The 21,988-nt window shown below is 42.7% G+C and overlaps 1 protein-coding gene across 6 annotated transcripts in view; it reads right to left on the bottom strand.

Annotated features, from left to right (window-relative positions):
- LOC108941639 (protein furry homolog) overlaps nt 1-21,988 on the bottom strand; it is a 71,030-nt gene that overhangs the window by 1,429 nt on the left and 47,613 nt on the right. Inside the window, exons 39-63 of one of the 6 annotated variants that reach the window (XM_029255228.1) lie at nt 21,769-21,872; nt 20,482-20,667; nt 18,548-18,755; nt 17,331-17,452; nt 16,436-16,623; nt 16,208-16,302; nt 15,533-16,125; nt 14,942-15,039; nt 14,434-14,604; nt 14,196-14,336; nt 13,016-13,195; nt 11,900-12,064; nt 11,342-11,416; nt 10,638-10,808; nt 10,003-10,011; nt 8,020-8,223; nt 6,211-6,354; nt 5,177-5,340; nt 3,662-3,872; nt 3,246-3,398; nt 2,748-2,846; nt 2,526-2,609; nt 1,356-1,373; nt 584-694; nt 57-256 (exon numbers count right to left, since the gene is read on the bottom strand). In XM_029255228.1, coding sequence (XP_029111061.1) covers nt 57-256; nt 584-694; nt 1,356-1,373; nt 2,526-2,609; nt 2,748-2,846; nt 3,246-3,398; nt 3,662-3,872; nt 5,177-5,340; nt 6,211-6,354; nt 8,020-8,223; nt 10,003-10,011; nt 10,638-10,808; nt 11,342-11,416; nt 11,900-12,064; nt 13,016-13,195; nt 14,196-14,336; nt 14,434-14,604; nt 14,942-15,039; nt 15,533-16,125; nt 16,208-16,302; nt 16,436-16,623; nt 17,331-17,452; nt 18,548-18,755; nt 20,482-20,667; nt 21,769-21,872 — 3,894 coding nt within the window. The remainder of the gene's footprint in view (nt 1-56; nt 257-583; nt 695-1,355; nt 1,374-2,525; nt 2,610-2,747; nt 2,847-3,245; nt 3,399-3,661; nt 3,873-5,176; nt 5,341-6,210; nt 6,355-8,019; nt 8,224-10,002; nt 10,012-10,637; nt 10,809-11,341; nt 11,417-11,899; nt 12,065-13,015; nt 13,196-14,195; nt 14,337-14,433; nt 14,605-14,941; nt 15,040-15,532; nt 16,126-16,207; nt 16,303-16,435; nt 16,624-17,330; nt 17,453-18,547; nt 18,756-20,481; nt 20,668-21,768; nt 21,873-21,988) is intronic. The other 5 variants (XM_029255229.1, XM_029255230.1, XM_029255233.1 and 2 more) reach the window with 5 other exon arrangements.

Genomic DNA, 21,988 nt, shown 5'->3' with positions numbered 1-21,988 from the left:
TTGTTCTCAACACAGCCAGGCCTGCAGGAGACAACAATCTGATGTCAGATGCTCACCTGCATTCACAGATGTACTGAATGGCAGTGGTGAAATCATTGTTCTTTAGGCCTTCCAAGATTGCCTGCACAGCTGCCTCAGAGGAGCTGAAGGTGGGTTCTAACAAGATGCTGTCCTGTTCCATGCCGTTGGCCACAGAGTCTGCTGCAACCCTCAAGCTGGCCTTCAGGTCATTTAACTCCAGGGACATGTTCAGCAGCTGCAGGTGGAAAAGACCCATTGACAGTATCATCATGTCAGCACAGCAATCCAAAGCAATTTTTGGCAGGTTTGTTTATCTATACACAATGGCACAAAATTGATAGTGATTATTTTTAAAAGGATAAACATAGCTTTTAAATCATCTGAAACCTTTTTGGACTGATAAATTACTAGAACCATATCTATTAACAGATTTTTTTTAAAATATATGAGTGAGAAATGCAAAATGCAGTATTAGTTTCATTAACTGTTGTGTTATGGAACAACCAGATTCAGGGCATTTAAATGTGTGAAAAGGTATAGTGGTACGTGATCATCAGTTTACCTCTGGAACAGAGCTGATGGCATGGACCAGACTGATCAGCTTACAGTAGGATTGAAAAAGTAGCAGCAGCTGAAAGTGGAGCTTGTACAGTCGTTGACACAACTCCAGTTGCTGAGGAGGAAACAAACATACACACACCTTTGAGCTGTAAACTCTCCAAAAGCACAATCATTTTACTCATGTAAAAAAAAATGCCACTAACCACACGGCAATAGTTAATAAAGTAGTTAAAAAAAAATTCAACTGTGATAAATGGTACAGTCAATTCAAAGATATCCACATACAGTGCATTGCAAAAGTATTCAAACATTTGACCCGTTCTCTCATTTTACTCATATTTCACAAGTGATATACAAAAAATTTCACAAGAGTAAAAGTCTAAATTAATTATTTTAGGGTAACAGGATGCATGGCAGTCAAGCTGAATGTTAAAACAATGGTTGAATAATGCACTAAAATTGTGCTTTTGCCCAAGATCAGTAAATTCACACACACACTGTCTGAAACCACTTATCTCAAGCATGGTTGCGGCGAGTCGGAACCTAACCCAGCAACACAGGGCATAAGGCTGGAGGGGGAGGGGACACGCCCAGGACAGGACGCCAGTCCGTCACAAGGGACCCCAAGCAGGACTTGAACCCCAGACCCACCAGAGAGCAGGCACAGGCCAAACCTGCTGCGTCACCGCATCCCCTCTCAGTAGGTTCTATCTTTTATATTTCAAAAAGTCAACGGACACAGTGATTAGTTAGAAAAAGGTTATTGAACTTACTGCTAGAGATTCCATTTGCTACAGAACAAGCATGCCACAGGATAAGAGAGAGGTGAGAAGAAGAAAACATAGAAGATCAATGAACAGCATCATGCACCTGAAGCAGAGCCACAGAGAAGTGTTATTAGCGGTCAGCATATATCAGTTTATGCTCACGTGCAAGGAAAGGAAGAGCAAAAGAGATGCAGTATAAAAGGCTTAATGGAAAGCCCTTGTTATGGCCTTTGAATGAAGCCAAGCAAGAAAGGAGTTAGGCCTTGTGTTTCATTAAAGCACAAGTAGTACTCTGCTGGGAGTCTCCATGCTGGATTCAGCATTGTACAGGATAATGGCAGCCTTTCGTTACAATAATAAAAGGTAAAAGGTTCTTGGGATCAGCATCTTGATACAGAAAGCTGTGTATTCTTCCTCCTGAACGCAAGGGTGCATCATGACTCCAGTAAAAGACGACTGGCATTAGACCAGTCGGCATTGTTAGCTTCTTGTTTTTAAGTTTCCTTTGCCTAGGAATCTGCTCTCCTACCCAGCAGAGTTCAAAGGTAACATTGCAAACATTTGGTGAGGCATGACGAAACCAGTGTGATCTACGGCAACCGGGGGGTTGTCCAAACAAGCTCACAGCTGGGATTAAGAATTAAGAGAGGAAAATGAAAAAAGTGTTAAACTCACAGAGCTACCAGATTGTGGATGATAGGGGGACATGTAAAAGATCAATTAAAATAGAACCTGAGGTCACTGCAGGTAAAATACTTTCATCTCAGATTTTAAGTTACAACAGACACTGTGGCAACCAGCACTCTCAGACCAATGCCTCATTTCAGTACTGATGTAAATGTTATTGCTGATCGAGCCCTCTTGTATTATTTTCACACAAGCGATTTAAATCGTTTCATATGAGACAAGCACACCCTTTACAGACTGTATCACGTCTTCAGAGGTGTTGACGGTTATTAATTCTTTCAGTGAATTAGTCATATTACTATAAAACAGACATGCAGTTCATAAAGCATTCAGAAGGGTTAGGATAGCAATAAGCACAATTTAAAACCTTTATTCAAACAGTCTGATTTAATCCTGTTTATAGACCTTTATCAATAACAAAGAGTAGCAATGTATGGAACAGAAGAATGATGTTGGAGATGTTGCAGCTCTGTCACTGGGGATACGTACCTTTTCCTCTGAGTCCCCTGGCTGACAGGTGACCACTGCATCCCCAGGGCCCTGGGGAAAGCTGGCCTTGCAGTTCTGTAACCACTGGAAAGCACGGAGGATGGGGAGGATGAGGAGGATGAGGACGAATGGATTTAGAGGAAGGGCACTCTCTAACGGTTACCAGCTGTTTACATGGCAGCACTTAAAAACAATACAAATCGCAGACATGTCATGACTCACAGATATGGCAGCTTCCTTCCTGGTATTATAAGTGTCCAAGTATTCCTGAAGTTCTAGGACACTGAACTTCATCTTCTCCAACAGTCCATAAGAGACGATCTGTGAAAGATAAGCAGCAATCACATATCGCACAATGTCAGGTGTAATCCACCCATTCACCAATCCATCATCAATGACCACTTTTCCTATGTGGGGTCATGGTGGTCTGGAGCCTAACCCTGAGGCACAGGGCATAAAGCAGGGAACTAGTGTAATGAGGCACCCTTCAATCACAGGGCAGGCACACACACTGATTCCCACATACACACGAGACGATGTTTTCGGAATGTGTGAGGGAGCTAGAGAGCCTGAAGGAAACTCACACCATGACTGTGAGAGCATGCAGACTTTTCACAGACCAAGTAGGGTTCAATAGTATGATGTCCATAAGATACTGTTTAATTATTTTCTGCAAAAAAAAGATACAGATATAAGAGGGTAACAAAAAAAGCTACTTACAGTGTCAGCATCAATGAAGAGTGTGGGGCACTCTTGTGAGCATGATGTCAGCATCTGGGATGATCTGATAAACTTTGACCCAATGCCACGAAGGTTGTCACCAAGATAACTGGCAGCGTCGCAGGTTAAGGAGCAGAATTTACTCTGGATACTCTGGAAAAGGAGAACAAAACATTTCCTTTCATTTACACTAAAGAGAATAAACTGTAATGTTGGAGTTAGATGTTACAAAGGATATGTCAGTCAGATTTACAAGCCTCTTGTTCTATTTTACTTAAGTCAATATGATGACAAGAGTTGAATCTGAATGTAGATCTGCTGATGTTAATAATTACAATTAAATTAATGTACACACCTTTTGTATAAACCTACTTCTGTTGTCTACACTGCGGTCACTCCAAAGAGAGGAGGATTACCTGGAAGAGCGAGGAGAATACATGGAAGGTGTAGACAGCACAGGAACCATCTGAGTCAGACACCAGCTGGTTAACGTGGCGGCGCCAGGCCTCCTCTGCATCATCGTATGCAGTCGGCTGGAATGCGGCCAGAATGGCGGAGAAGAAAGGTGATGGAGGTGGTGATGACCGTGATTCCAAAGGCTCATCCCGCTCCTCCTGTCCAGCACTGCTGTGGTGCAGAAGGACAGCTGGTTAGGACAGGCACCACCATGCAGGCAACCGATTTGGCTTAGTCACACTGAAGCAGAACAGACAAGTTTCCATGATTCTTCAATCTGCTTACAGTGAAATGAAACAGGTGTTTGGTGTAAGTGGAACACCCATATCTATAGCTTGAGCAGTGGGCAGGGGCAAAGTTACCTCACAGCTATGGAAGTACAGCAAAGCTCAGGTAAAGTCTGAACTTGTTGATACAGTGGAAGTGATTAAAATGTTCTGACAGATGTTGGGAGCGCATTCCATCAGTGAGAGTACAGATGACAGATGGTGAGATCTAAAGGTGGGACTCCAGGTGCTATAGCCTATTACGTGACCGTTGTAGGTTTTGATGGTGTTAGTGTTACACTAAAGGGGAAAAACACCTAGTTAAACAGAAACTGCTAAAAATATCACTTGATTCAAATTTTAAGTGGTTTTCAACAGTACTGCAATTCCTGGAGCCCTGCGACAATACATAACATGTAAAAGTATTTGAAGAAAATGCAGAATTGGAAGGAATCATCATATTCTCTGCAACAAGCTAATTCCTCTCATTAAGGTTATCAGTAGTTTTTGTCACTAGTAGTCAGATTTCAGACAAAATAATGTGCAATTTACATTTATCCATTTAGCAGACATTCTTCTACAAAGCAACTTCCAATGAACTCTATGGAGTGTTATCAGCCCACACACCTTAGTCACCAAGGTGACTTACACTGCTAGATACACTACTTACAATGGGTCACTCATCCATACATCAGTGGAGCACACTCTCTCTGTCACTCACACATTATGGGAGAACCTGAATAGCATGTCTTTGGACTGTGGGAGGAAACCAGAACACCTGAAGGAAACCCACGCAGATACAAGGAGAACATGCAAACTCCACACAGACTGAATGGGGATCAAACCCACATCTTCTCATACCCAGCAGTGCTATTTGCTGTGCCACCATGCCACACACATGCAAATTAACAAGTGGTTAGTTAATTTGATAAAAAAATTTAATTTTATTTCAATATTTCAAGTTGTTTGTAAGCATACAACTCTAAATACACATCACAAAATTATTTCAGATTATTAAATGTAGAATTGGTAAGGAACCATTGTAGACCCTTGCTGCATGTGACAAAAAAAATCATATAGAAAAAATGTATCATGCATATGATATACCTGAATAACCACACACACTGACCCCCAATTAGATCATGGCAGGGTGAGTTGTAGAGGTTATCAAACTTGGGTAGGGTGGAAGGAGGCAGAGGATTAAAATACCTTGTCAGAAGGCTTGGTTCCAGGTCCAACTCTCCTCTGTCCTCCCCCTGGACATCCACCACTGAGCTACTGCAGCATTCGAAACCAGGGGGAAGCTCATTAATGGAGAGCAAGAGACTGTCTTCATGGATGCTGGCCTCTTCATCATCCCCTGATGCCTCAGCCTGTGGCAGTAAAACCAAGACAGTTTATCTTCATGCCAGGAGGTGAATGACTACACAAAATATCGACAATTCCGCTGCAGAACTGCTGATTTGAAAGCACACTGGCAAAGCCACCTGGCAACTATGAAAGTCCACTTTTACACGAACACCCTTAAAAACATTAAGTTGTGCATTTGAACACTTTATCAACCCAACACAGACTAAATACAGTTAAATTCAGTTCTATTAATTACCTAGACTTACAATTACACTAACCTTTTCAAAGGACAGAAACAGTCCATGGTAGCTTTTTTTAAAATTTTTCTTTTTATACTAATGCGTTTTTGAGCACCTTCTGATTACAAATGAGAAATGTCTGGAGACCAAGCCTGAAAATTGTGGCATGCACAGCAAGGCAATATATATATACTTCTAGATCTTCCATAGGCCAGTAGAGCCCAGATGTTTGCACAGCAACACTGGTACAGAGGCAGTACAAAATGCAATGTAGACAGAGTAAAGAAAACGCTCCATCCAACAGCTCCTAAAATGCCAAAAGCCAGAAGGGGGAAGGAGAGATCCACTATATAGCAGTGGCTCAGTTATTCCCAACAGAAAAGAATCAAGCAAAACACACTATAATACAGAACAGGCACTGCAGCAGTGTGCCGAAACACAAAGCTAGTGCAGCCCCAAGTGAACTCCATTCAGCTCCCTTAGGAAGCTCTCAAGCTTTCAGGCAGAGTGGCCCGTGGTAGCACAGGCCAGGACATGCTCCAGCATTCGGCATTCTCATTTGGCAGCGTTGGTGAAGAACTGCAGCACAGAGGTGTTGCAGGGATAGGAGGAAGGATTGCCACATAGCTCCTCTGCCCTGAACCCCTTATTCACCGGTTGGCTCAGGTCTTCGGGTGGAGAGATCTCTAAGCTCGGGGTTCTAGTGTGTAGGGACAGTGGATCAGCTGAGGTGGTGTCAAAGGAGGTGGACAAAGAGCCCGTGTGGTTCGTCTCCTCAGAGGGGGAGAGGTTCATGATCTGCAACGAGAAGCATTATTCATTAATCTCAGTATGATCCACAAGAGACACTAATACAGTCTTATACATATACACTAAAACAAATACGACAGAAACCGGTAGCTTCAGCAACAAGAATGAAGCATTACTCTGGAACTGAAGACTTGAACAAAGAAAAAATGAGAAGTACACGCTAAGCTGACCACTGACTCAAGAGTGGAACAAATGCTTGCAGACAAAATAAGTGCCAAAATGGGGGCAGGGCTAGGCCACCATTCCACTCTGCCCTCAAGGGAAGAGGGGAAGAAGCATTAGGGCAGGGAGATGAGAAGCACAGCCAGCCAGGGAGAGGTCAGGCAAGTGGTGTGATGCAAGAATTTCACTTGCTGACACCCTTAGTCACTGGAACAGCACTGTCTCTGATCGGGGAACTGAGAACAATTTAAATATTTCTCTTCATCACCTAAAATGATACACGCAATGTAAGTGATGGTGCCAGCTTCCATTTACATTTGCTGTTATTTCTATGTGCAATACTATTTATTCTGTATGTTTGTAGACTATATATTCTGTATTTGTATGGTGTATCACAGTCTGGTAGTTGCAGAAATTGAATTTCATCAAAACTTGTATAATGACTGTAAAAGTAAATTGAATAAGCACTCCTCATGTAAGGTTCTAAGCATTAAAAAACTTCAAGGAAAGCAGTACCAAACCATCAACGACAGGGGTGTCCAGCCGTTCATTTTCATGAACTGCTTTTACAGCCATGTGCAAAAATCATTTGAAATGACATATGGAATCACACACGCTGTCTGAAACCGCATGTCCCGAGCAGGGTCGTTGTGAACCGGAGCCTAACCCGGCAACACAGGGAGCAAGGCTCGAAGGAGAAGGGACACACCCAGGATGGGACGCAAGTCCATCGCAAGGCACCGCAAGCAGAACTGGAACCCCAGACCCGGAGAACAGGACCCGGCTAAGCCCGCTGTGCCACGGCGATCCCCGTACATACGGAATCTTAAATGCCCAAATTATAAAGATTATTTTATATATTTTATTTAGGTGTGCTAGGGGGTGCGGTGGCGCAGTGGGTTGGACCGCGGTCCTGCTGTCCGGTGGGTCTGGGGTTCGAGTCCCGCTTAGGGTGCCTTGCGACGGACTGGCGTCCCGTCCTGGGTGTGTCCCCTTCCCCCTCCGGCCTTACGCCCTGTGTTGCCGGGTAGGCTCCGGTTCCCCGTGACCCCGTATGGGACAAGCGGTTCTGAAAATGTGTGTGTGTGTGTGTGTGTGTGTATTTAGGTGTGGCGTCTGAACAAATGTGTGTATATATAACTACTGCCACGTGATTAAATGAATTTATTGCATTTTTTGGTAGGTATAGTATATATTAATAATCTTACAAAAATGCTGCATGACATGAAGCGGCTACAACATGCAGTTCTTTGGCCTCATGTTGGACACCACTGATCTTGGGCATCCGTATTTGTAGTGTGTGAGCATTTAGCCATAAATACTTTCTGACTTACACAGCCAGTGGAATGAAAAATAACTAATATGAACCATACAGTCAGTATATATCTTGGAAAACAGAAGAAATGAGTTATAGTTAAAAGCAGCATGCTGGGTGTCTCCAGTAGCCGCGTGCTGACAGTCGCCGGTCCACCGTAGCGCTGAGGAACTTACAAGCTGTGAGTGGGATAGGATCTGACTGGCTGTGAGTGAATCCTCCTCAGAGGACTCATCAGAATCATCGTGTGCAGTCCGGCCCAGGCTGGTTGTGCTGCCCGAGCGCTGACTCTCTTTTAGAGGCAGGAGAGGGTCAACCCGGTCCAGGCTGTCCACCGAGTGTCGTCGCACACCCCAGTTGAAGTTGTCCATGCTCTCGCCCTGCAAGACATCATACCCTTCAGTGCCTTTCACCCTGTCACAGCCGCAGAAAGGGAGATACAGAGAGGAAGGGACAGGAATGGGAAGGAAACATTGATTTGCCCAACACGCTCACCCCCCCAGGCACACACACAAACCACTCTTACACAAGGAACCCCTCGTGCCACATGCCCTGCATGCATAAAAACTAAATAAAATCCCAAATTCACAGGGTTGGAGTGGACATGAACAATAACACGTGAGAATACGCGTCCATTAATAGCTCAAGGAGAAAATTAAATATTTATGTTATCTGTTCTTCTGAGTTTAGTGAGAGCTTCTGTTATGATGCCAAATGGTCAGCGCTCCAAGCGTGACCTCGCAATGGTCCAACAGCCCCCACATTCCACCTCGGCTCCAATTTAAACAAGAGAGTTTCCACAGCTGTGGGACAAGCTTAAATATTTCACACAGACGGAAGAGTGGTACTCTCTCTAGTTTTGTGGTAGCAGGCAAAACTGGAGTCTAGTTTAACTCAAAGAGCAGAGTAAGACGGCCAAAAGCACTTTGAAGTTACACAGGATTGAGGTTGTTGATGTGACTCGTATAACTTTTGCTACCAGCTCAAAACCCACAAGGCAGTGCAGATGCACTCGAGAAATAGGAAGAAATGTTGGGTGCGACTGCCCTGAGTAACTGAAACGATGGGGAAAGCTGAACTGGACTGGCTGCTGCTACTGACTTTTAAAAAAAAAAAGGGCAAAGGGTTCATTTTTAACTTCAGTCTGTTCAGTCAGAAGATTTTCCCTAAAGTCTATCCTAATAATTCAGATGATGCCATTTGTTGTATTCGTGTCTGGTGAACAGGCACTCCTGAAGTAGAAGGTCTGGGCCCAGCGGGGTGAGAGGCAGAATCACACTCCGTCTCCACTGGTGCTTTCCCATTCCAGGGGTCCAGGAGACACTCAAATGAACAAACCTTTTCGCATCCACACGACTCCCTTTTTTCAGAGATTAGATCACCGCACATCCATATTGAGAGAAAGATGGAAACTGGAAAGCTTTCTGCAACCCGGTTCAATAGTCACAGTGTGATTTAAGCACCCATCTCCCTGCTTTTGGACCCTTGACAACTTCAGTAATGCTGATGTTACATGAGGCATTGCACATCCCTGTCAGGAGAGGGGTGGGACTGAGGAGGCTTTCTGAAACCCAACCAACTATTCTTAGATTTATTTAGGCATGTACTATATTCTGCTTCCAAAAACAACACCTACCAACTCGGCAATTTGTTTATCCCATGGTTCAGAATAATAGAAGGATCGTTGCCATGGATACAGTGGGTATAGTAATCATGCAAGAAAAGGGCTGCACATGATGAATAAACATGGTGTGTGGGGTGTCCTGCATTTTAGTGTCAACCTTTTAAGCTTGTGACTGTTATATGAGGCAATAACCAGGTATAAAGCAGGGGACTAAAGCTCATTTGAAATCCACCATCAAGCAGGAAAATAGATAAAGGCAAACTGAAGAGAAGGGGTTAAATAGGCCCTGTGCAGGCATGCACTTCGGCTGTGACTATTAGTTTGTAATCTCAGCCCTGGTCGTGTGTCTGCATTATGAGGGTCTAGGACTTCATTATGCAAAAACAAAACAAAAACAGACACAGCGATGCCGAAAGCACTGACAAAAGCATGCACAGGATGACCTTATGTCACCTCGGCAACAACAGTCTAAACCATAAAGTACTTCCCTCCACTACACTGCACACTGTCAACATTTCAGCATAGCTGAACTTACCTGGAGCTCCTAGATGGCACCGACAAAAAACAGAAAAAGAAACCACATTACAACAGGGTGTTACAAAGGGAAATAAGAGGCTAGTTGATAATAAAAGCACACAGACCCTCTGACCATATGAGCAATAAAAAAAAGCTTTACTAACAATGTTATTTTTATATTATTCTAATTGTATACTGAATGAAACAAAAAAAAGCTCCAGAACAAGGACCACTACACTATACTGGTAAACAGCCAAGGTTTTAAAACAGATGAATTATTTCAATTTAAAAATGTAGCTGACAATTTTTGACAAAGTGACTTACAATGTTAAGATACTTAGTTATTTACCCATTTATACAGCTGGGTAATGTTACTGGAGCAATTTAGGGTAAGTACCTTGTTCAAGGGTACTACAGCTAGGATTTGAACCTGTGATCTTTGGGTGCAAAGGAAGCAGCTCAAATCACTACACTACCAGCTGCCACACAATTATTTACTTTGACACTGAAAGCAGCAATTAAATGGTACACATATATTTTGGAACTGTGGGTGATTTTTGCACAACTTTCGATTATGATTTCTGACTATGTCTATGAAAGGCCAGTCACCCAGGGACACAGTCAACAGCTGGCAGGACAGGGATGGGGCCTCACCTCTCCATCCTCCAGCTCCACATCTAAGAAATCAAAGTCCCTGAAGACGCGGAACTGCTGCTCAGAAGCTGTGTCATCCATGTTGTCAGGTTCACGCGTGCTTTCCTCCGAGGACACCAGGCTGGGCTGATGCTCGATGAGGTCCAGCTCCCCACACGATGAGAAGATCACCTGGGTTGGGGGGCGTTATGAACCTTAAAACCTGTGATGGGCTATCAGTGAGTGGGCTGCTGGATTACGTCATGATCTGACAAACAGCAAAGTCCGGTCCTGCATACTGATGAGAACCCACTTATAACATTGTCCTTATTCTTGTATGCTTTTGTATAATTTCCTCTAAACCAATACAGTATATAGCATTGGTAATTAAGCACCCATTAGGTCAAATGAGAAAGACTGCTTCTCATTAAATAACAATTTTGCGGTAAAACCAAGGGACATAAGGGGTTCACATACTTTCAAGCAGCACTGTATGTCAGACATTTGGCAGGATTAAGTTACTAAAGCCTATTTCGACAGCACTTGCATTACAGCTGTACTTGACCACATTTACTTAAAACATCACCATTATTTAAATATAGCATGATTTCTATGAGGAGTGTATGTTTTGAACTGCTGTCAGCTGTTGCTCTCAATTAGGATTATCTGTCATGACTGTAGATATTTCTGTTGCCATGCCAGTATAAAGCAAACCATTCCCTCACCGATGGGTTTTTGGTAAGCCCCACTTCCTGTCCACACAGAGACAACACGGTCACCAGTTTCTCCCGGGTCCTTTTCTGCAGAAAGCAAAAATGAACAAATTCAGTTGCACGGATGGAATAAATGGATGGTCAGAGACGGAAAATATACTTGTTCTGCACCATGTGCAGCAAACAGACAGAAAGAGTATACTACATTTCTGAATTGCCACTATTTCGGAACTGCCCTTCTTGAGGCATTTCTATCTGCCTTCATGTACTTAAAAGTGCATTCCTCGCTAATATTAACTATTGCACATTTACTGCATAGTCAAGTTCATGAGATTTGGAAAAGTTCTTTTTTGGAAGGTTGCCAGATGGTTCCGCCCCAAAACTGCAGTTTTGAGTAACTAAGCTAATCTCCGCATGATCCATAGCAAGACGTTACAAAACTCCACACTGCAGCAGAAACTGGGAAAGAGCTGTGATGTCAAATTCTTATGGATTCCAGCGCACATACCCACATGTTTTGTCTCTGACAAAGACCCTGTTCCCAACCTCAGACAGCTTGGAACTGCTCACCTGGGATGATTGGGGCCGCTTCCAACTGACTGGCACCAGCACACTATTTGAGTTGGACCCAGATGATGTGGAGGAGGTGCTACGTGTCACAGCAATAGTCCTGGTCTTGCCGTCCCGACCTGGGGAGCCTTGGAGCTCGTCATAGCGCCTGCCGATCACCGGTGTCTGTGCAAGTAAAACAGGGGGTGCCGAGTGAGTTTTGCACAAAGTGAGCTGAGAACAAAGGAGACTAGGTCCCTCGTCACCTCCTCTGTCTCAAATCCCCAAGCCAGCTAACGTTTCCGAAGCTCCTCTCATGATGGACCTGATCCTTCCTGAAAGACCCATCAATTTTTTAGCAGTTGCTGGAAGTCCTTGAACACTGCCTCCACAGATTCTCACACGGTGCTCAGAGTTTTGTCAAAGGCCAGGAAAAGATGTTCAGAACACAGAATCTTCAAACTCAGACTAAATCCACCTGGAAGTAATCTATACAAACTCCCACTGGAAGACAGAGGGCTCCTTCTGTCTGTTATGCCTAAAAATAGTACGGTAGTATGAAAACATCAGAGCTCAAGGGTCTGCTTTAATGCTTCTACAGCAGCCATAATGTTCAGGCCCTTTCTATTCTGCTTGTTCCAAATTCCCACCGATTCAGATACAGTGGGGCTGCTACTTCACTGACATCATTTCCTGGAATTCATAAACCACACAAATAGCTCAGTGTTTTGGTTCCCACACACCCACTAGTCTACATCTCTTTCATCACTGTTATGCACAAACCAAGTCCCCGCTAATAGTTTTCAGTGCAAATTACAAAAGAGCGGCCAGATTTGCCACCGTTAGGTTCGAAATCTTTCTGATTATAAAGAAAGGAGGCAGGAAATAAATATTTCCTGTTTGAAAGCCCTGTAAATTAACTTCAAGTCAAGCCACAGAACCACACCTATGTGTGGAAGAACAAAAATATGACATTGTTGTTGGCTTTTAAACTGGCACACAGCATATTTTAAACAAATAACTAATTCTGCATACAGTATGCAGTATAACTTTGCTCCCATTCTGACAATCACTTTCTGACAGATAGGTACACAAGGAGATGGATGAACACACTGAGAGGAGTGTGCAGTCTCGAACCTCTGAGATGTCAAATTGGAAGTCCAATGTTTTCCCAGGCAGGGCTTTGGAGGAGCGCTCCCACACATGACCCATGTCCAGGTGTGAGAGGTCACCTGGGGGGTAGGATGGCAGGACCAAGCTGGCTGAGCGTGATACCACTAGCTTCAGTATGTTCAATGCCTCCTTCCAATGTGCCGTCTGAAAAGGAACATTCACATACAAAGCCACACACAAATTCTGGTCATTCTACAGTGGGAAGATACAGTATAAAAGGTATGGTAGGCATACATCAGTGTTTGCAGTGGGATAGAACATAATCACATCCATGTAGTGTAAATACAGTTAATTACTTCCTTAGGAGCAGTTACTAGATAAGGATAATGTACAGTAAGTGCTTAAATTTCCCAGAGGAACACTGTTGCAATGTCACAAAGAACTTGAAAGGACATCAGTGAAATATCAAATTGTAGAAGTCTGCAAAAAACATGGATGAAATAATCAGCAGTTTGTCATTAACAACAACAAGATGCAATCCAGAATGTCATCCAGAGCAGCACATCCAGTCCCCCACTGTAGTCTGAGTTAGACAAAATTATCTATCTTTTCAGATGGAGTCAATCAGATGCCTGAAGAAAGAGGATGTTGATGGAGCGGCTATAGGTGTGACCAAAATTCACATCTCGGGCACAAATTTATGCACCACTCCAAAAACCCTAACCCTAACCCCCCCCCCACATAAAGAGTGTCCTTTCTGTTTGTTTAATGCAAAATAACCAGGGCACAGAACAGACCCTGATCACTAAGGACTTTTCATGTTCTTTCCGTTACGATGTTGACATAAACAAATGATTGAACGCAACATTAGCTTTGTCTTGGTAACAACAACAAAAACGAGGTTTGATAGGTTGCTGTTGATTCCTTTTTTTCACGACCATCATTGTGTAGTTGTGGTAAGTTCCTTGAAGTGACTTTGCTGTTCAGATACAGGGAGGAGCAGAGCAAAGCTCCTAACATTTTCACAACAAGCAGAAGGACTGAGGTGAATATCACTTGTTTACACTTTTCATTCCATGAAGACTTCCACTGGACAGACATTTGCACATCCCATCAGTCTGTGGAGGCTAAAAATTCTATAAATATATAATAAATATAACTAACGATAAAACCCATAATACAACAAATGTGGGATATGACTCACCTGAACAAATTTCTCAATGGTCTTAAGTACTTCTACATTGAAAGGCTTGACCTGGACTCCACTGAGGTCCATGTGACACAGAAGGCAATAGATGATCTGTAAGAGGGACTGCTGTATGCTAGGAAGGCCCTTCTCCAGCAGCTGCAGAGGAAAGTCCAAAGCAGGAGAAACATCTCAGTGCTATACACTGCTACTCAGAGTGCATGAGCTCAGATCTTCCAGAACAGGATGGGCATACCTCAGCCATGTAGGTCACCATGCTGAGGGTGATGTGAGAAAAGGCCTCATGCAGATAGCGACAGATCACGCTGACCCAGGAGAAGGAGTCTCGCGTGTAAGAGTGTGTTTTGTACAGGCTCATCACATGAGCCAGGTTGGACAGCTTGCCATTGTTCTCCTCCAGGCATACCTACAGATCATACAACCAAACAAATACCTGTATCCAAACTCCTCAACATGGCAGGTTTTACTGCTATTTTGCTGACTTGTCATGGATTTGTTTTATCCAAAGGAAATTTTGTTTCACAAGAGCAGTTCAATTGTAAAACAACAGGGCTGTTCCTTAAGTGGCTCAAACCAAGGATTTTAATGAGAAGCCTATGTCCTTCAACTACCTGTCATGAGTGCAAGTTTTCTGAGATCTTATATCTCATATATATATATATATATATATCTCATATATACCAAAAGCAAAGACAGCAGTCATATTATTAACACATCTCAAACTGTAAAGTGACATGACAAACCTGAGCTATCCTCTCAGCAATGTCCTTGCAGAACAAGGTTGGACTGTCAAAGTGCTGGATGAGATGGGGGAGCAGACAGAGAACATTCAAGGGGAAACCTGCAGGGGAAAGTGAAAATAGGGTAAGTGTACAGCTGCTAATGGACATTACAAGTATAACCCCAACTGCTAAGTAATGACCCAAGAAGATCATCTTGACTTCCTCTTATTTGTCCCTTTCTATATACTATGGTGTATTTCTTTTACGTGTGACTAAACAATATTTTGTAACAAATTACATAATGATATTGTTTCTACATAAATATGATGAATTGCATAAAAATGAAACAATACACCATTTGCCCCACCTGCATAATTCTCCCTCTGCTTAATAAATAAATACAAGAATTATGAAATATACAATGACTTGTAATTTAATGAGGCAATTAATGGTTCTGATAAATTATTTAAATACAACCCCGATTCCAAAAAGACTGGGACAATATGGAAAATGCAAATAAAAACAAAAAGGAGTCATTCGTAAATTAACTTATAATAACCTAATTCAACCAAATGACTGCAAGACAAAAAACATGTATTTAAGACTTTGTACCAATGGCCTGCGAAGCATCCACCACGGGCACACGGGTTATGGGCGTCAGCTGAGAGAAGAGCTGCAGCGTAAGATCAGATGTGGCAACTGAGGTAAATCCTTTGAGGAGCAGCTGCTGGAGGCCTGCAAAGGTACCCCACCCTAACTGGGATTGCAGCTTCTCCAGCCGTTCTCTGCTCTCCAGCTGCTCCAAAGGCACATGAGCCAACAGTTTGTGCAACAGCCGTAGGGCCATCAGGTACTCAAACTCAAAATCTGACTCCATCAGTGACACTGCTACCCAAAAAATAGTGGCCAACAGGTGGCTGGGGTGGTTGATGCCAGCTGGGTCACCAGTGCCATCCTTGGTGGATGAGCTCCCACGGGGCTTGGCAGGGCCGCCCTGCTGTGCATCAGTCTGTATCCGCTCCAGTGTGGCACTGCGGGGCGGGTCTGAGCATCGCTCATCGTCCCCAAACTTCTTGGGTACAGAGTAGCTCCGCTGGTGCCGGTTGCGCTCTGCCGTACCCAAGCCCATCAAGTTGAGCTGTCCAGTGCTTTTCCTGTTTGATCTCAGTTTAGCGCTGCTCACAAAGTCCGGAGAAGTTGTCCTGCTGATGATAAGGATGGGTTCAGGCAATACACTGATGAAAGGGGTAACACATACAATTAAAACAAATACGACAAATAACATGCCTTGCCAAAACTGCCATCATTTCGCTGTTCTTCAGACATTCAGCCAAGTTGTCCACCACTGACTCCAGGGTGAGCAGCACTTCCATCACATAGCCCTGGATGACCAACAGAAAAAAGATCTTTGTGAAAACACAGCAGTTGTTTGATTAAGCAGAATACATGGACTTCAGTTTATATTTTTTGTATTTGTAATGATTCTTTGATAGATAAGGCAATAAAGGACTTCACCTGGACCTCATCTCCATGCTCCCCCACCACCTCCACTAGGCGGGAGAGCAGGTCTGACACAGCATGAGCAGACAGTGGCTGCTGCAAAGCCCTGAAGATCTGGAAAGAGCGCCCGGCATAGTGGCGCGAAGAGCTGCACAGGGCCGTCTGCAGAGCCACGTTGCTGAGCTGTTGTTCAAGTTGGAAATCTATGGGGAAAAGGAGAGGGGGAGGCTTCATGAGACTGCACTCCAGAAGAGTAAAGGCTTTTGGAAAAGAGCAGCCCCAAAGAAGGGAAGACCTTACGATCACACTCAAAGACTGGGGACAACTTTCACAGGATCACATGCACAAAGAGAGGAGGAACTTCTCAAGAGACAAGAGGCTTTTTCCTTCACCGGAGAAACCCCTATAGCCAAGAAACCTCTCACTGTTCAACTGGGCCGTATTGCTACAGGAGTGCTTACTATATACAGTAGTCTGTTACAACACTTCACACGTCTCAGACAATAAATTCCTTAACACCAGCTTTCCATGGTAAGAAAATACTTCTTTTTCTTTACATTTAGTCATTTAGATGAAGCTATTCTCCGAAAAGAATTCCGGTTTAAAGCTACTTAGAATGACGTAAGCATGTATACATTGGGTTCATTTTGTATTGGAGCAATTCAGGATAAGCACCTTGATCAAATGTGCAAGAGCAGGATGCAGGATTTGAACAAGGTCCAAGGTCCAAGTTCAAAGGTGGCAACTCTAACCATTATGCTGTCTGCTGCCCCCATTTAAATGTCATATCTTGACAGCTTGTAGTACCTTCAAATAAGACCATCTAATGATAAACAAAACTATAGCCCAATATATTTATTAAAATTAAAACATTTGAGAAGAAGCTGCGAAGGAAGAGCTAGGGAGTCACCTGACTTGGAGTCTTTGAAGACAGTCACCACGTGGCGAAGGAAGTTGGCAAGCTGTTCGGCACTTCTGCAGTTCTGGTTCTTTGGTGTGATGTCCTCATGGCACCACAGAGGCCCAAATGCTCTAAAGTGTGACATGAGAAAATGAGTCTGATTTTGATTTATACATGTAACTGTCATTACCTACGTATCATAGGGTATTTATTACCTGGGAATATGTACCTTTGCCTTCAGGTTCTGAAGTAATCAAGATGAACTAACCAAGGCAAGAGGTCTCAACCCTAATCCTAACAAACTTCTGTCTGTGCTGGTTTTTGTTGCAGCTGGGCTCTTAATTTGCCACAAATTAGCCACTGATGGTGATACATGTTATAGGAAGAATCCATATACATTTTTCAGTTATGTGAAGCTGGACTGGTCTTTCTATAAGAAATGTTGTAGGCGCACCAACAAAATGTTTATTAACTTGGTTAGTCTGGACACAAAACACCATAAAACATATTGAACCTCTTCTTGATTCATGAATCCCATATTTGCTGAAAATCTATGAAATCTAACAATATATAAGCCTGTTATAGCTACTTAATTGAAGTAGTTAGCAATACTATTCAAGAAATATTTTTACTGATCTTTTCACCATTACACGCATTCCTACAATAGCACAAATTCAGTTCACAGTTCAAAATTATGCCGAGTTTACCAGCTAAAGTATTCAGAAAAATACTATTTCAATTCTTTCACACATTCAATTAACCACTTGATGAGCATAGTTGTTTAAGGCCATAACAATCAGAAAAAAACACAACCAGAGCTGAGAATCTCTAAACAAGTAAAAGACAATTAAAATGTAATATTTACATTTACATTAATTTAATGTGTTAAATTGTGTTACATTATTTTTATATTATATTATACTGTACATATTAATATAATTTAATATGTGATTAATACAGTTTAATATGTGTTAACAGTTGTTAACGATTCTCTTCGCTTCATTAAAATGGTTTCTCAAAGCAGTCAACAGATTTCTGCTGATGAACTCATTTTTCTGTTGAGTTATGCAAATTCTTGTCTGCATGAACAGATTTTCTTATCTGCTCTCTGATATAATGTTGTTCATCACCTAGTCATCAGTGTCTCTTCCCTCTCTTTGTTTGGTTAATTCACTGAAGGGGTGTTATGTTAGAAATAAGCAGTGGTCTCAATGAATGTGGGCTACCTGGCAGTGAGAAACTCGATGAGCTTGTTTGTCTTCTCGTCCATCTCTGCGGAGGACTCCTCCAGCTCGTCTGTCTCCTGCGATGTTGCTGGCAGGTTGCTGCTGCTGCTGCTACCACCCAGGCTCACGCTGGAAGAGGTGGAGGATGAACTCAAACCAGAGTCTGACACCGGAGAGGCCTCCCAATCTCGAAGGAAGTCAAAGCCACCTGCAATGAGAAAGTGGGAGTGGAGAGGCAGGAAAGAGGGAGATACACAAAGACACAATGAATGAGCCTGAGCAACGCAAGGATACAAAGCTTTCAATGAGATCAAGTGAGACCATTCGCTAGGACTGTGGAAGTGTCTTCTACTTCACGCTCAAAATTGTATGCAGTGGTTGCTCGTGTCAACATTTAAGTAGAAAAGTCTCAAGGATCTGAACATTTCCAATTAAATTTCTTTATTTTAATTGCATTTTCTCACCTGTTCTATTTTGTAAAACCTCTGTCTGTTGTGAAGTGAAGATGCCCTCCATTTTTGTGTGCGGCCATCAGAAGCCAAGAGCTCGGGACGACATTCATTTCATGAGCTTTTGCCATATTTACGGCTTGTGTCAGACGTATGTGGGTGGTTATAGGGTTGATATGTTTTTCATTTTCTGAAATCTTAAGTCTTATTTTTAATTTAGTTTGAAATTCAGGAAAAATAAATGTTTTGCACTGCAATATAGCATTGTGGCATCACGTGAACCTGGCCTCATGCCCTTTGCTTCTGGGATACAGCAACTTATTGTGACCCTGCAGTGGAAAAGCACTAATGGAAAATGGCTGGATGGAAGAGTTATGGAGTATTATTTATTAACCACAGCTGTAGTTTTACAGAAGCTAATTGTTCATAAGGGGAGGGACATCTGTATTATTCAGCATTTATTGATAAACATTTACATTTATTCATTTAGCTGACGCTTTCCTCCAAAGTGACTTACAATGTTAGGTTACTTCCAGTTATTCACCCATTTATATCCATTTACACTGGGTAATTTTACTGGAGCAATTCAGCGTTAAGTACCCTGCTCAAGGGAACTACAGCTGATTTACACAAACAAATTGAGTTTTGAACAGATTTCTGGTCCCAGTGGTGTACAAAAGTTGCAAACCCAGTGCACTTATGACTATTAGAAGAAAAGGACCCTGTGGTTGCAGCAGAGTGGGTGGACTCATCCACATAAACATAGTACATGCTTCCCAATATGCAGCTTTCTAATCATTTCTGGCCTGTTCTAACACACTGCTACCCAGAGGTGGACCTCTTGGTTAAACAAAGAAAAGCTAACATGTCTGGCACAGCAAGTTCAGCATCGTACTACACCCACAGCACAGTGCTCACAGACTAACCCTTACAACCTAGATAATAGAAACAACTTTATGTAGCGCTTTAATTTGTTGTTTATTGGTGGCACGGTGGCACAGCGAGTAGCACTGCTGTCTCACAGCGCCTGGGGGGTGCGAGAAAATGTGGGTTTGATCCCTGCTCAGTCTATGTGGAGTTTGCATGCTCTCCCTCTGTCTGTGTGGGTTTCCTCCAGGTGCTCTGGTTTCTTCCCACAGTCCAAAGACATGTTGTTCAACTTCCCCCATGATATGTGAGTGACAGAGAGAGTGTGTTCCAATGATGTATGGATGAGTTGCCCAGTGTAAGTAGTGTATCTAGCAGTGTAAGTTACCTTGGTGAATAAGGTGGGGGGCTGACAACACTACATAGAGTTCATTGGAAGTTGCTTTGGAGAAAAGCATCTGCTAAGTGAATAAATGTGTTATTTTTTGCAGCAGTTTCTGAAAGGTTTTCTGTCTTTGATAAAAAACCCCAATCAAGGCCCTTCTGAAGGAATTTCTTCTCCTTGTGGCTTTCTCAAGATCGGCCACAGAGTTTCAGCAGAGCATCAATTGACTATACCTGTGTAATGGTATTCGGGCTGGTAACTGGTTCTGGAAGTTAGAGTCTTGCTCTCAGTGACTTCCCTGGTGAGCAGGAGGACTGAGGCGATGACCTGGAAGTTGCTATTGCAAGACAGGGTGATGAGGAGGTGGAGGAGGAGCCTCTTGCTATGCTCATACACTTCAGGACGGTAGTGGTCCAAGCCTACGAGACACAAAACCATGCCAGGCCATGCCAGTCAGTGGTGGTATAAAGAAGTGGGCACATGAAGGGAGATACCTGTTGAAACATGTGTGTTTATCATAGCAAGTGATTCTTAAAATACCCCGCATACTTCAAGCAGAAGATTAGATAATGGCCCATTTTTCTGGAACATGGAAAATACCAAGGTGACATTGCGATAAAACAAAGGCGTCCAGGTGGAAGGAGAACATATGTCATTCCTTCTACTTCCTACTACTCTACAAAACAACATTTTTGTCATTTTCAAGCCCCTTCTCACACCTCTCAAGTTTTCTGAAGGAGCAAAGTAGAGAGGTTCTCCCCACTCTAGTCATCCAACACATCTCTTTATTACTTCAATAATCATGCTGTAACATGTGATTTGATGTGAACTAAAAGCACACCTCCAATTGTGGCTGAGAGCTCTGATGCTGATAACCCCTTCCTTAAAACATTTTTCTTCCACTACATACTCACTGTACCATTAACAGGAAGTGTCTTGAAAATCAAATGCAGGGATGGAGTTTAAGCTTCAGTAACACCAGATGTTTGAAAACACTCAGTTAATAATTACAATATATAAGATGCATGTGGAAATAATTTTCAATATATTCAGAAAACAAAAAAAAAGATTCTGTATCACTGCAAAGTCCAAACCAAATAAATGTTTCTTTATATCTTTTAATTCATATATGCATGCGAATAAGTAAAAATTATACTTTCCATTTTAATTTTCATTAAAAATCGCATCTGCATTAACATCCATAAGAATTTATAAAGTTAAATCCACATCCCTAATGTTACAGATTTAAATTACTGAAAGTGAATTAGATGCATAGGTGTATTAAGGGGGAAGTGTATAACCCTATGACCAAGAAGGCCTTTATATAACTCCTCTGAATACTACTGCTAATATTTTTGGTCCTTGCCAATACCTTTTATCTTTAGTTATTATGGTCCTAAGTAGAGAAAAACCATATCATAATGAGTTGATACAACTGCACACAATTCAGATTCAAGCACTTTGGTTTTGACCCAGTATGAAACCTAACTGTGTGACCCACATGTACAAGTAAGACTTACCCAGGAAGAGAGCATGCAGTAACAGAGGCAGGTGCAGTATCCAGTCCTCCTTCACACTGTGGTCTACCACCATCTCTGTCATGAAGATCACTGCAATATTACACCTGTGGAAGCCATGAACGTGCAGAGAGGGGTATTTTGTCAGTATATTCCTTGGTAGGAGCCCTCATCACGAATCCCATTTCCCAGCTTTCAGAACTTGCGCACAGTCTTTCAGCAA

Source organism: Scleropages formosus, chromosome 10 (genome assembly GCF_900964775.1).
Source record: "Scleropages formosus chromosome 10, fSclFor1.1, whole genome shotgun sequence".
NCBI lineage: Eukaryota > Metazoa > Chordata > Actinopteri > Osteoglossiformes > Osteoglossidae > Scleropages > Scleropages formosus.
The sequence above is the reverse complement of the archived record's forward strand: the minus strand, read 5'-3'. Positions and strand labels throughout refer to the sequence as shown.